Source organism: Ctenopharyngodon idella, chromosome 16 (assembly GCF_019924925.1).
Source record: "Ctenopharyngodon idella isolate HZGC_01 chromosome 16, HZGC01, whole genome shotgun sequence".
Lineage (NCBI taxonomy): Eukaryota > Metazoa > Chordata > Actinopteri > Cypriniformes > Xenocyprididae > Ctenopharyngodon > Ctenopharyngodon idella.
The window spans coordinates 24819732-24834327 of NC_067235.1; the positions used below are offsets into that span (position 1 = coordinate 24819732).

Sequence of the window (14596 nt, forward strand, 5' to 3'; positions counted from 1 at the left end):
CCTACCCTTGGCCATAGACTGGGCTCGTGAGGGGTATCTTTTACTTGGTCTTCTTTCAAAAGTGCTTGCTCTCCTGACTTTACCACTATGTGTGGCCTGATATTCGGTCCTTCCACTGTAAACACAAACAACATGATACTTAACGGCAAAAGGGTAAATATATTGCCAGAATAGGTGTGCATGTGTGTAGGGATGTACCGATCAAGTTTTTTGTGATCTGATCAGTCATTTAATATTGAGTATCTGCCAATACCGAGTCCTGATCCGATACTTGTAATTTCCTAGTGCTGGGTGCACACTTCAAGTACATTAAAGTTATTAAAATCAATCCAAACTTTACAGGGCAGTGAAGAGAGTTTCTCAGGGGAAGGGGCTCAAATGTAAAAAAGGGCCATCTATCACTACGGAGTAATTCCAATATAGCATTTACTATCGTAATTACATTTATAGGCCTATAGATGGGTTACACTTTATTTTAAAGTGTCATTTTTACAGTGTAATTATACATTTAAGTACTGAGTAATAATAATTAACTACAGGTAGGCCTATTTACTATAGGATTAGGATTAGGGTGTGGTTCAGGTTAGTTGCATGTAATTATGCACAACTTGATTAGTAGTGATTACTATATTAAAGGGTTAGTTCACCCAAAAATGAAATTTCTGTCTTTAATTACTCACAAGGTCCAGAGAAGTAGTAAAGACATCATTAAAATAGTCATTGTGGCTACAGTGGTTCAACCTTGATGTTATGAAGCGACGAGAGTACTTTTTTTGCGCAAAAACGAAACAAAAATAATGACTCTATTCAACAATTTTTCCTCTTCACTGTCAGTTTCTTACGCAGTTGATTAAGTGCAGCGCTTCCGTGTTTACGTCTGAACGCCGGCTCAGTGTTGGCCGACGCTGTTCACGTGAGCAGCACGACGCATGTGTGTGATGCTAATGCAGGAGCCGGCCAATACAGAGTCAGCATTCTGACGTAGAACACGGAAGCTCTGCACTGCATTCACTGTCAACTGCGTAAGAGACTGACAGGGAAGAGGAAAAATTGTTGAATAAAGGCGTTAATTTTGTCTTCGCATACAAAAGGTATTCTAGTTAGGGCTGTCAAACAATTAATCGTGATTAATCGCATACAAAATAAAAGTTTGAGTTTGCATAATATATGTGGGAGTACTGTGTGTAATTAATATGTATATATAAATACACACAAATTAATGTATATATTTAAGAGAAATGTTATTTATGTACAAAATATTTTTATTTATATAAATTATAAATTATATAAAAATATAAATAAATACATATACTTGTAAATATTTCTCAAATATATACATGAATGTGTTTGTATTTATATATACATAATAATTACACACAGTACACCCACATATATTAGGCAAACTCAAACTTTTATTTTGTATGCGATTAAACGTTTGCCAGCTCTAATTCTAGTCGCTTTATAACATTAAGGTTGAACCACTAGTCATGTTGACCATTTTAACAATGTCTTTATTACTTTTCTGGACCTTTAATGTGGTAATCACATTGCTTTCTATGGGAGATTAAAATCCGGATTTCATCAAAAATATCTTAATTTGTGTTCCGAACATGAACAAAGGTTGTGCGGGTTTGCAACGACATGAGGGTGAGCACTTAATGACAAATTTCATTTTTGGTGAACTAACCCTTTAACTATATGTAACGTGTAACAAGGACACTGTAAAAAAAAGTGTTACTTGTAGATGTAAACATCTTTTACAATGGTGGACATTGTAAACTAGGCTGTGTGGTCACAATTATAAATACTTCTTGTACTTTATATGTACAATAAGCAAAATAATTGCAAAAAAAACAAACAAAAAAAAAACAGATAAGGTTAGAAAGCATGTGTGACATGCTAGAACAGACCTCATTTGTTCTTGCGCATCACGCACACACATTTGAGCTTCTTCTTTTCTTTATAATGGTGGTTGGCAAACCTACTTGAAGATACATTTTTTTCGCCACCTACTTCACAACACCTGCATGACAGCTGACGTTAAATAAAGTATCAGGCTTAGGATAGTCAATACCAATCAGTAAAAAAAAAAAAAAAAAAAAAAAGTTTAAATCGACCCTGATACAGATCCTTGGGATCAGCGTGGGACATCCCTACATGTGTGTATATACCTAAATCTGAACCGCGAGCCGAGGCGTGTGAAGTCGCTGCGGCTGCTCTTGTTGTGGGTTGGCTGTCTGAGCCGGAAAAAGGCGTGGCTCTCGACTGCACACTTCCATAAGTGCTTACACTCCTGTGAACTCGACAGCTGAAACACAAATGTGTGCTCCTGCTCTCGGCCCTACACATACAGATACATACAAAAGAAAGTTTTGGAGCACTTAACATTACAGAGCAGGGTTTTTTTTTTTTTTTTTCAAAATTATGAATTAATATTTTATTATATTTTAATATTAAAAATGTATTATTATTAAATTATATAATTTTATTTATTAAAAAAAAAAACTAAAAAAAAAAAAAACTAATTTGTGAAAAAAATTAAAATAAAATATTAAGTTAGCATGAACAAAGTTGAACTTCTGCTAAATATTTAATTGTTCTTCCAACATTAAAAATATTAAGCAAAATTAAAATTTATTTTACATGCATATGATTCCACAGCAATATTGGTTATTTTATTGGCAAATGTAAACATCATATCCATCAAAGTATAGAGGAATTTTTATATGTATATTTTGGTATCCTACATTGTGAACACAGATAAGTGAGTGCAAGTTTATGTATGTAAAACTCACCTGCTCATCATCCTCCACCACTACTAATGTCAGTCTGTTCTTCTTGAAGTCAAGACGGGTTATTTTAGGCCTAATTGGAAACATTTATGACCAGCATGTTGAGATGGAAAGTAACAATCCAGCCACTGGTCAGAACAACAGGAGTGTATCTGTGAATCTCACCAAAAAAAGAGGCCAATTTTGCTAGATCCTTCGAAAACAAGGATTCCAGTTGGTGTGAGTCCCAGAGCATATTCTCCTCCATCCCGTCCCTGCACAGAGTCAGTATACAGCACTGTTACACTGCGACTACACACCATCTCAAAAGTATATTATTCAGACTACTAAACAAAAGTTTGGGTGCAGTAAGATTTTTATATTGTTTTTGAAACCAGTCTCTTATGCTCACCAAGACTGAATTTATTTGAACAAAAATACAGTAAAGATAGTAATATTGTGAAATATTATCATAATTTAAAATAACTGTTTTCTATTTGAATATATTTTAAAATGTAATTTATTCCTGTGATTCAGCATCATTACTCCAGTCTTCAATGTCACATGATCCTTCAGAAATCATTCTAATATGCTGATTTGCTGCTCAAGAAACATTTCTTTTAATTAAAATCTTTTAAATAAATGTTTTTTTGTGAAAACTGTGATATTTTTCAGGATACTTTGATGAATAGAAAGTTCAAAAGAACAGCCATTTATTTGAAATGGAAATGTTTTACAACATTATAAATGTCTTTACTGACACTTGATCAATTTAATGCATCCTTGTTGGATACAAGTAACAATTTCTTAAAAAAAAAAAAAAAAAACCTTTTGAGCTGCAGTTTTCCTCCTGATATCACAGTTAGTTTTAAGAGCAGATGGATGAATGGGAGCATCATAGTACTTCTAGAACTGCTAAAGATTAATTCCACTACTGTAGTGGCATATTGTTGCTGTTGTGAAGATATAATGCAGCAGAAAGATGCAATGGAGTTATTATTGAGTTACAAGATTGTCCTTGTAAAATAAAATACACTATTATTATAGAGCTATTATTATTGGAGATAACTCTGCTATTGTGAAAGTATAAGAGAGTGAAGACAACAACATATGAAGCCAAGAATTTAATTATGCACTTAGAACTGAAATAATGTAAATGAACTGAAGTAAGTGATCTCACCTTCACAAAGTGCATGTCCACTCCATACATCTCCAGCCACTTGCACTTATTCAGAAAATTTAGCTCAGCTTGAGAAGGACTCATTCCTCTGTAGAGATATGTAACATTCAAACTCATGAGCCGTAATGAACACCATCAGGGCTCCATTCAACCCTTTGTCCAGTACCCCATCATTTTATGGCTAGACTACAGCAACTCCCTCTTGCACAGCCTGACAGCATCTGCCATATGTCCCATCTAGTGCATCCAAAGTTCTGCTGGACTTGTTTTTAACCTCCGGAAATCCTCTCACATTAAACTTCTGCTCTGCTAAATCTCTACACTGGCTAACGGTATCTGTAAGAATTCAATACAAGCCATTGTTTCTGTCTTACATTTACACTCTGGTCCCCCGGCTATTATCAACCCCCATGTCTATAAAGTCTAGAAATTTCTCATTTCCAAAACAACAAACAATCCAGACACATTTAAACAAATGCAACAAGTCATCCTTAGGGACTGATCAGCAGCTAAGCACATACTTGTACAGTAGCACGCTGACTTTGATGATTGCTCCTAAAACAGGGTCAAATGCAGAGCTGAGGATTTAATTAAAACCACAGGGAGTCTGTGTTTGGAGTCTGTGTGAAATGCATGTAAACATTTCAAGTGTGATTTTCACTAGCAAATGAAAGTGTCCAAATCTAATTAAGTGAGACCGAATCTGACAGATCAATCTGTTCTAAGGACTTAATTCAAAACACGGACAATCTTACACCATGTTCTAACCAGGTGTGACAAAGCATGAAGTGATAAATCTGCTAATCAGACTGTGGAACTACATTTTGTTTGTTGCTTGCTAAACATCAAATGTGTTCTGATTGGCTGTGGTTTAGTCAACTTACATAGTACTTTCGCTTTCAGTCGTTTAACCTGTATGTTAGGACATACTGTTAACTGCCAAACTGTATAGTGTGGTGGGGAAAAGAAATACTCATTCATACTCATTACCTGCACTCAGCCCATTTGCGGTAGATATCTGCCTCCATAATCTCCGTCTGTTTGGGTGAAAAGCGAAACTCTGATACCAACACAATAGAGTGTTCTAATGGATCACAATCCCCAAGTTCACCTATTAACATACAAAATACAAAGAAATGGAAATGAAAAGGCAGAAATCTGCTGTAAATATGCAAATACATGGAAAAAAGTCCAAACTGGCCATTAAACACACAGAACTCACTCTGTAAGCAATAAGCCCCGAGCTCCACGTACACATCATATGGACATTTTAACCTGCTCAGGGAAGAAGGAGAGACTTAATGACCCTTAAAACAGCCTGTAAATGTGTTTGCAGCATATAAAATATGACTTTCAAAACATGCAACTGACAGAGTTTTCAAACAATGATCAAAATCCACTTCCGTAAAACGTAAGATGACGAGACCCCGTGTTTATGTAAGAAAGTGTGTGCACCCTGTGTGGGAAAGTGTGTCGGATCGTATCTTTGCTCTTAAATTAGAAGCTGTGTGTTGGTTCTCATTGGAGTTTCTTTTATTAAAAAGGAGCAGAGCAGCACCCAGGAGACCAGACCCAGATTATACACACTGAAACAGAGCTTTTATTGGACCCCGGTAGAAACCCTGCCTCACTGTGTTGTGCGTGTGTGACAGAGGGAGGGTCAGAGGTGTGACAGGGCAAAAAGGAGGATATGAAAGGCCCTCACATTTTCCATTGCGTGTGCATGTTTGTGTATGTCTCACTGTGAGGTAAGCGTAATTTCTTACTTGCCGGACAGTATGTCTTGTCTAAGCTGCAGTACGAAGAGATACCTGCAAAAAAAGTGGTTACACAGTCATAAACCACAAAAAGTCAAAATCTGTAAAAAGTCAAATATTTTTTTAAAAATAGTTGCATGAGATAAAAAGTCAAATATTATAGTTCAGATAGGTTAACCATACATATTAAGGATGAACTGACATTAAATTTCTGGCTAATATGATAAGCAGATAATTATTTGGTAACACTTTACAATAAGGTCTCATTTGTTAACATTAGTGCATTAACTAACACGAACTAACAATAAGCAATATATTCTTACAGCATGTATTAACCTTTGTTAATGTTAGTTAATAAAAATGTTCATGTTAGTTCACAGTGCATTAGCTAATGTTAAACAACTTTTGATTCTAATAATGTATTAGTAAATGTTGAGATTGACATTAACTAAGATTAATAAATGCTGTAAAAGTATTTTCATTGTTAGTTCATGTTAACTAATGTTAACAAAGGAACCTTATTGTCAAGTGTTACGAATTATTTTCATGTTATGATTCAATCTCTGTTTGAAACCTGCAATTGCAGTTATTTGCAGAATTATCAACTTTACATGGGTTGTGCATCGGCACGGCTCCTCAATGCGTATGAATCTAATGTTTTGAGGAGAATCTGTGGCTGTCACCACACCGGTGGATACTGTACTTCTGAATCACAGATTGTAATGTTGGAAGTATGACCAAAATAAGAATTTTCACCGGAAAATGTTATCTGAACAAGTAACAAATCTGCCACTTTTGTTCTGACCAACTGAGAAAAAAAAAAGCATTACAATAAATTCCGCTACCAATGGTGATTAAATCTAAGGATCGCTTAGCTCATATCACATCAAACTGTGCAAATTATTATTGTTATACATTGTTCCCAAATTGTTAATGTTAACAACATCAGCATTGCGTGACTGTGTATTTAGTGTGTATTAGCGTTACCTGTAGGTTTCAGTTTCTGTACAGTCTAATCTCTAACGTTAATCTGTCATATCATACAATCCGCCATCAAAATGATCATTTTAATTATTACAGCTCCTGTGAGAAAAGGCTATAAATGATCTGCCACCTGCAGCATCCTCACATGCAATATAGCCTACTAGCTGGGACACCTTCTTTTTGTAAACAGCCGTGACGTAATGATCCAAAGATAAATGGCTGCATGCTCGAATTTCCCGCGGAAACCTACCAGTACCACTCAGATTAGAACACATTATTACAAGCTTACCATTGTGAATCGAGCTAAGGTAAGAAGATAGTTTTGAACACTGACTGGTTATGTGCTCAAATTGATTTTGGACAATTTTTAACCAAAAAAATTACGGACTGCAGCTTTAAATTTCATTGAGTGTTAGAGGAAATGACAATGCACAATTTAATATTGACAAACAGATTTTTAAAAATCTCTAATATCAGCTGATAACCAATATAGTACACATAACTAATACATAATAAATAATTCACCCAAATTTAAAAATGTTATGTACTCACCCTCAAGGGTATTTCAAGTCTTCTAAAGCTATATGATAAATTTGTGTAACTTTGAGCCACTTCAGAAGACTAGCGCATTAACCCTATAGGACCCTTTTATTATAATTTTTATAGTGCCTTTATTTTTCCTTTTCATTTTGGAGCTTGACAGCCCCAGTTTTCATTCACTTGTGGAGAAGAGTGGCCAGGATATTGTTTTTAAAAAAAGATCTTTTGTGCTTCACATAAGAAAGTAAGTCATAATGGTTTGGAACAACATGGGGGTGAGTAAATTATCATTTTTGCTTTAAAAATCTCAGTTTGATAAGTTAAAGTGCTTTAGAAGACAATTAGACACAAGGTAAAAGCATGTATGACTGCTGTTGTTTACCTGGTGAACTCTTCATGAAGGTTATTGGGCTCTGAAGAATAGAATTTAACCCTGAAAAACAATCTGTATGGAGGTCCATCTACGACAGAGAGATTTTACGAGTAAGAGTATGTGTACGCTGGAATGAAACAGACACTCAATGTCAATGACAATGAAATTTGCACATAAACTTTAAAGGAAAAAAGACAAGAAGCTCTCCTTGAAGGTTATGAAAGATTGTTGTCATAGAGACAGGCATAAGTCAGCTAATGTTGATTCAGTGTGACTCAACGGCTTTTAAAAGTGTTGTAAAGCATATACCATTCTGAAGGGTTGCACTGCGGATTTGCTGTAATATAGAGAAAACACTACAGGGACTGAATCAATGGCTTCTTTTCACTGACAGCATAGTCTTTTTTGAATTGCACACAGGTTGCATGGCCTGAAAGACTTTAAATCTTTGTTGAAATCAAATTATACTGACACTGTTTCCATCTCCCACTTTCTCCATCCAACAACATTCTCTCTGGTGATCTGCGTGGGGTGTGTCTTGCACAACATACACTGGGATTGGCTCTAGTCACGCCCATTGTATACACTCATAGATACTTGTCACTACTAGTCACTACGGCAACAGTAGATTATGATCCCAAGGTCATCAGCCATCTGTGACCAGCCAACTAAACAACTTCACAATAACTAATTGTGTGTATGTATGCGTGTGTGTGTGTGATGTCTTATGACTACTTACATCTAATCTGCTTCTTTATGGGTTTGGCTGCATCCAGCCAGTGCTGAAAACATAAGGAAATTTGAAAAACAGCATGGGAGGATTGGGGGTGACAGTGGGAGGGAGGGAGAGGGAACAAGACAAAGAGTTTGTTATTAGTCTGAGTGCTGAGAAAAAGAAAATCCTGTTGTTCTGATTGATGTTGAGTGGCTGTTTCACACTGACACACTCCATTTCTCATTTCTGGTCTAAGAGCTGCAGCTTAAAGAAAAACAGGTCACTGCCACACGCACGCACACACGCTCATTGAGTGCCACTCACCGCAACCTGCTCTTGGTCCATGAACTGCAGACCGAAGTAATCAGCCTCCACCAGATCCAAATGATACATAATCTGATCAAACAGATCCTGTCCCTTGGAATGTTTCTGAAACGCACACATTTAACACAGATAAATCACTAAGTGCCGAAAGCTTGGGGCTTCACACTGATCTTGTAACAGTTTAAGGGGACACCTGTGGAGCATGTCGTCGGCAGGAAGTTGCTCCGGTGCGCCTGCAGGGCTCGATGGCCCTGAGTAGGCACAGCGACGTACACGCTGCATTGATTTTCATATGCACTCATCACTGCTGAGTGATATAGCTTAAAATATCTCAGTATTCATCTCAATTTTAGTCTTTTAATTTTTTTTTTTTTGTCAGAAGAACCATAAAAAAAAAATGTTTAAACAAGTTTCATACAATAAAAATCTACTTAAGAATAAATAGATGAAATAACTACTATTCTAATTTTTCATTTTAAGTAAAGACAAAGAAGAATATATAATAAATTTAATTTGAATTTTCCATAACAAAAACAGAAATCTATAGAAAGCTACTCAAAATCTTGGGGTCAGTAAGATTTTTTTTTTTTTTTTTCCTCAAGAAATTCATATTTTTATTCAGCAAGGACACATTAAATTGATCAAGTGACCGTAAAGATATTTATAATATTACATCAATGTCTATTTCAAAGAAATCTTGTAACTTATTAATCAAAGAATCCTCAAAAAAAATGTAAAATATTAAGCAGCAGTTTTCTACATTGACGATAGTAAGAAATGTTCTTGAGCATCAAATCAGTATGTTTAATAATATTTCAGAATATTACTGTTTTACTGTATTTTTCATCAAATAAATGCAGCCTTGGTGAGCATAAGAGACTTCTTTTAAAAACATTAAAAATCTTACAGACCCCAAACTTTTGAAATGAAGTGCACTTATATATTTACTAAAACACTTTAATATATTAAAAATGTAACACAGGGACATCCATAAGAATTTCTGAGTGATGATGCAAAGTAAATCGTTGAGCAAGAGCTCTGATTGATTCATGAAATTGACAGTTTTAAATGATTCATAGACATGAACTGAACTTATCAACAGGATTTTTTTCAGCTTAATTTATTGAAAATGCTATTAAAATCTCTCTTAATGCTCTTATACTCACAAAACAAGAAAGGAATGTGAAACAAATCGAATGACAGTCTTTAGAAAACCTAATTTTTTTAGCCAAATAAAAGTGCATCAGAATTTTCACAATATTCACACTTAATTTTAAATTTCCAGCAAAATCATGGCAAATGTTTGGAAGAATGTTTGTAACCAAAGAGATCTCACCCCCCCATTTACTACCATAGTAGGAAACATAAACGCTGTGGTAGTCAATGGGGGGCGAGATCTGTTTGGTTACTGACATTCTTCCAAATATCTTCCTTTGTGTTCAGCAGAACAAAGAAATTCATACAGGTTTGGAACAACTTAAGGGTGAGTAAATGATGACAGAATGTTCATTTTTGGGTGAACTATCCATTTAAAACAAAGTCAAACCCAGTGCACGTTGAAAAGCCAAAGAGAGATTAAAAAAATGTCTCTATTTTGTGCAAGGTCTAGATGAGGGGGACCACAATACCACACACAAAAGAAAAATCTCTTCTTTGTGGAGTTTATCTCTAGAATAGTTCATGATGGCCAGTTGATTTTCAAGGCTAGCATCCTCTGAGATCAAAAACTCTAAACGAATGCAGAGAATTTGGAATTTAGCTATTGATTTGTTCCACTTCCATGATTGATTTCTTTTGTTGGTTTGAGGATGTTTTGAGGCGAAGGAGAGAGCACATGATCAGAATAGGCCATGGAAATGGCAGGAGCTTCCCGTTATCAGGAGCATGAGAAGTATTCCCTGAGTTGAACTCATCTCAGAATCTCAGAGCATCTCTACAGTCAATTATGACATTACTTGGAAATAGAGCATTCTTTTGGAGTTTCCCAAAGACAAATTTGAGAGAAGCTGCTAATGTAAGTGGCACCCAATTTACTAAGCAATTTTTGCAATTACACTACCATTCAAAAGTTTGGGATCAGTTTTTTTTTTTTTTTAAAGAAACAAATACTTATTTAGCAAAGGTGCATTAATCAATGTGATCAAAAGTGACAGTAAAGACATTTATAATGTTACAAAAGATTTCAATTTTAAATAATAAATGCTGTTCTTTTGAACCTTATTTATCAAACACTTCTGAAATAAAAGTATCACATTTTTTTTTACAAAAATACTGAACAGCACAACTCTTTTCAGTGATAATAAGAAATATTAATATAATAATATTAACATTTATATTCACAATATAACTACCTAGATTAGTTTTAATAACTTTTTGTGACATGTTTTGCTGAAGAAATGCCACTTGGTTTGATATTTTCTTATGTAATGCAGTGACATTGATAAAAGTGTGACATGAGTGTCCAAATAGTTTTTGGAGCCACTGTATAAGCATGATAAGTTGTGAAACTCACTGAATAATACATTACAGTGACCTGAAGGATTGGAGACATTGACATGTACTTATTGTTTTTCAGTTGAAAGTGCTGGTCTATTGTGCTAACATTTAGTCTTGATAAAGGCTCAGAACCTTGATATTTAGACAAGCTCCACAAGGCACACAGACAACATCTAAAAGACAGATGACAATACACACACGTACTGTATATAAGGTGCACACAAACCAAGGCCGGAGCAAAAATAGCATGAAGTGTCAGAGGAGAGTGGCTGGATTTGGGACACACCCTGAGGGGGGCGGGGGGTGGCTATTATTCTCTTTGATACTTGCTGCTGTTCAGGTTGACCTCCAACCCTTAACATACATAAATCGACATACATTTTAGAGCTGTTCCCTATTCTCAAGATACACAAAGTAGTACAAACTAGTCCCTGCATCAATAATGAAAATAGTTCAGTTTTGAAACTAAACTGATTATCAGGTTAGATGTCTGGGTTTCAGATGACATTGAGAGTGGTCAAATCAAAAGGATTTTATATGTTAAAGCTGAAGTACTGACACACAAAAGATATTTTATAAATTCTTTGACATGTTCAGGCTTGTATGGCATAACACTGCCTGACTATGACAGCCATGTTTATAAACCAGCGATCAGCAGCACCGTCTTTGAAATATAAAACGATAATATGTACACTGTGAACTTCAGATGTTTACAGGGCCTATATTGAGAAGGAAACATTTTCAATTAAATATAATTATATAACAGTTCTAGTCCTCTAATTTGATCGGCCCAGTGATGTTCCAAGAGTGCTGTTATTCTTTATGACACACTTTTGTATCATTTTCATTTGTTTGTGTTCACGTGTTCTAGACCAGAGCTTGTGAGTGGTGTGGAAGCAGATTTTGCCTGAAGAACGGGTTTGTGACAGTAGGCATATGCATTTTCTCTTTCTCTCTCTCAAAGCGGGTTTCTCTTACTAGCAAGGAAATAAAAAAACATGGAGTGGGGCTGGAGCACTTTGACCTGCCAGTAGTTTGCTTTGCGCAAGTAAACAAACACAGAAGCGAGCAATTTAAAACGCACTGGTAACATGCTCTATTGTGTTAGTCTGGTGGTAACAAATCTCAAGGAGACAAGACAATTTCTCATTAAACCAGATGTGTTATGGTCACATGACAATGACATTTGACTGCACACTCACTTGCAAAAAGTTTTTATTAACCAACGTTTCGGCACAAAGCCTTTGTCAAGGTATGGACGGAGTGCGTTTGTTTATCTTTTTTGATCACATGACAATGACAACATGACGGATGTAGTAGGTCCAGATACTATATAGAACGTACATTTTTAACAGTTGTGACCTCCTCCAAGAGTATGCGGCATTTGACTATCTTGGGCCAAAACTTCTGTCACTCCTCTCCATACACTATTCTATACCAGTGTTTCGAGAAAATCGGGTCCTCCCTCAAAATTGGGTCTCCATTAAGACCCCATTGGCCTTTTAATGGGTACGCGCTTGATTACAAATCCTGCAAATGTATGTTATGATATGTCATTTGAACTGTTATAACGACCTGACCATTAATGTATGGTGTAGTTAGCTTACATTAAGGCATAGCTTAACCTGATAGCTTAGCTTATACATTTGCACTTACCCTACATGTATTCACAACAATCTTTAATGTAGTTCCATAAGCATTAAATGTCAATATATTTCAGTTTTAAAAGAATTATGTAATAGTGTTCAATTACTCTATAACTTTATTATTGTTTATAAAGTTGATTAGTGAAAAATTCCATTATGTACAAATTTATTATGCACTATATAGCAAGCAAGTATATTTCAAATCAATGTCGTTTGTGTACTTAGTATTGCTTGTTGGCATGTAAAGCTTGAAGTTTTGGTTTCTTTTTGGGAGTATTTTCACTGGCTAAGAAGAAATATACGAACAAACTGAGAACATCTGAGTGATATGCAAGTTAATGGATATGTTTTGTTTTTTAAAACTGTGCTAAACCGTACTGAAAACTACATTACATTAACTCAAATTCACAACAAAATTAGACTCAAAGTAGGAGGTACAGTGTTAAAAATAGATATTCTATAGTGAACTGGCAAGACAAAGTTACAAACAAACTGTCAGTCAGAAAGTAATCAACACATTTCATGGCACGACTTGCAAAAGAGGGACCAAAGGTTAAGCGCCTAACTGGTTCGTCGACCTTAGTGAACAAATGGGAAATCATGTCTGCCAAACACTTTGACAGAGGAGGAGAGAAAGAAAATCAGCTGGGGAACTCCGTGTGTATGTGTGTTTTCCTCTCTGATTGTTTCATTTTCAGTGAAAGCTCCCAGTGCTCGAGGGAATCTGCAGGTTTGTGTGTGACAGGTTGAGCGGTCGCTATAGGTGGGAAGTAAACAGGAGGACGGGATCACGAGCACCATCTGTTTGCATCTCAACTACCGGGACAGGACCCAACACCAGGGAAATCCGTCCGGCCACACACACACAAAACCGAACTTTGACGTTAAATACTACATTCAAAACAATCAAGGTGACTTTTCTCTCACGAAAAGCTAACTAAGTCCTCCACTCACCGGTAACTCCACACTGACATCTGATCCGTCCAGCAACAGGACTCTGCATGTGATGGCGTCTTTGCTGTTGCCCGCAGCGGGGATGTGGACTACGGCTCCCCCGGTCACTACGGTCGGCGCGTGAATCACCTGCTGCTGGTGAGCCTGCAGCACCGCGTTTCCGCCTCTGCCGGTTCCGTCCAGCTCGTCTGATGTCCGAAAGCGTCGCTTTGACCGACGGCTAAACGTCCTGCGCAGAAAGCCCATCATCTTTTCCCCGCGAGACAGCGCTTTAATCAACCAGGGAAAACGGCACCGATACCGGACTGCTCAAGAGGAAGGCATCCAGCTGTTTCCCAGGCTTTCCGCGACGAAGAAAGGCGGCGTCTACCGGACTGAGGCGTGCAATGCAGAGGGGACAAGTCGGGATACGGCGACCTGTCACGAGCTCCGTTCCTCGTGGCGTACGGGCGAGAAAACACGAGCGCACCTGCCAGAAGCCACCGGAAGATACTCCGGTCCTTTCGCTCGATTGATCTTTGTTTCAATAAAAAGTAATTGCGCTTTAAATGAACTTCCCCTCGCGCTCACCGGAGTGCAGATTCGGCTAAATGATGGCGCGTTAGTTCCTTTCTGTTATTGACCGAAACTGATGTACCTCTCAGGTAAGTCAACCAGAGGAACTGGCCAAGCAACCTGTTCTGCGCAAGCGTTAAATCTCAGAGCAACACTCAAACTTTTTTTCCCTTCTTCGGGTCGGTGTGCGCGAGGCAGCGCTACCTGCTGGTAAACTAAACAGTGATCAGGGTGAGGTTACCTTCACGCGAGTCACTCACCGTCACTGAATTCCCCAGCAACGACTACAAATCAAGCAGCC

At 36.9% G+C, this 14596-nt stretch overlaps 1 protein-coding gene across 2 annotated transcripts in view; it reads right to left on the reverse strand.

Annotated features, from left to right (window-relative positions):
* The window catches only part of epb41l4b (erythrocyte membrane protein band 4.1 like 4B), a 25269-nt gene extending 10710 nt beyond the window's left edge, over positions 1–14559 (reverse strand). For both annotated transcript variants that reach the window (XM_051864803.1, XM_051864802.1), the window contains exons 1-12: positions 13741–14559; positions 8645–8749; positions 8345–8387; positions 7615–7693; positions 5718–5762; positions 5174–5226; positions 4942–5062; positions 3952–4039; positions 2958–3046; positions 2796–2865; positions 2172–2341; positions 6–115 (exon numbers count right to left, since the gene is read on the reverse strand). In XM_051864803.1, coding sequence (XP_051720763.1) covers positions 6–115; positions 2172–2341; positions 2796–2865; positions 2958–3046; positions 3952–4039; positions 4942–5062; positions 5174–5226; positions 5718–5762; positions 7615–7693; positions 8345–8387; positions 8645–8749; positions 13741–13989 — 1222 coding nt within the window. In that variant the 5' untranslated portion in view covers positions 13990–14559. The remainder of the gene's footprint in view (positions 1–5; positions 116–2171; positions 2342–2795; positions 2866–2957; positions 3047–3951; positions 4040–4941; positions 5063–5173; positions 5227–5717; positions 5763–7614; positions 7694–8344; positions 8388–8644; positions 8750–13740) is intronic.
* Positions 14560–14596: the final 37 nt, after the last annotated feature.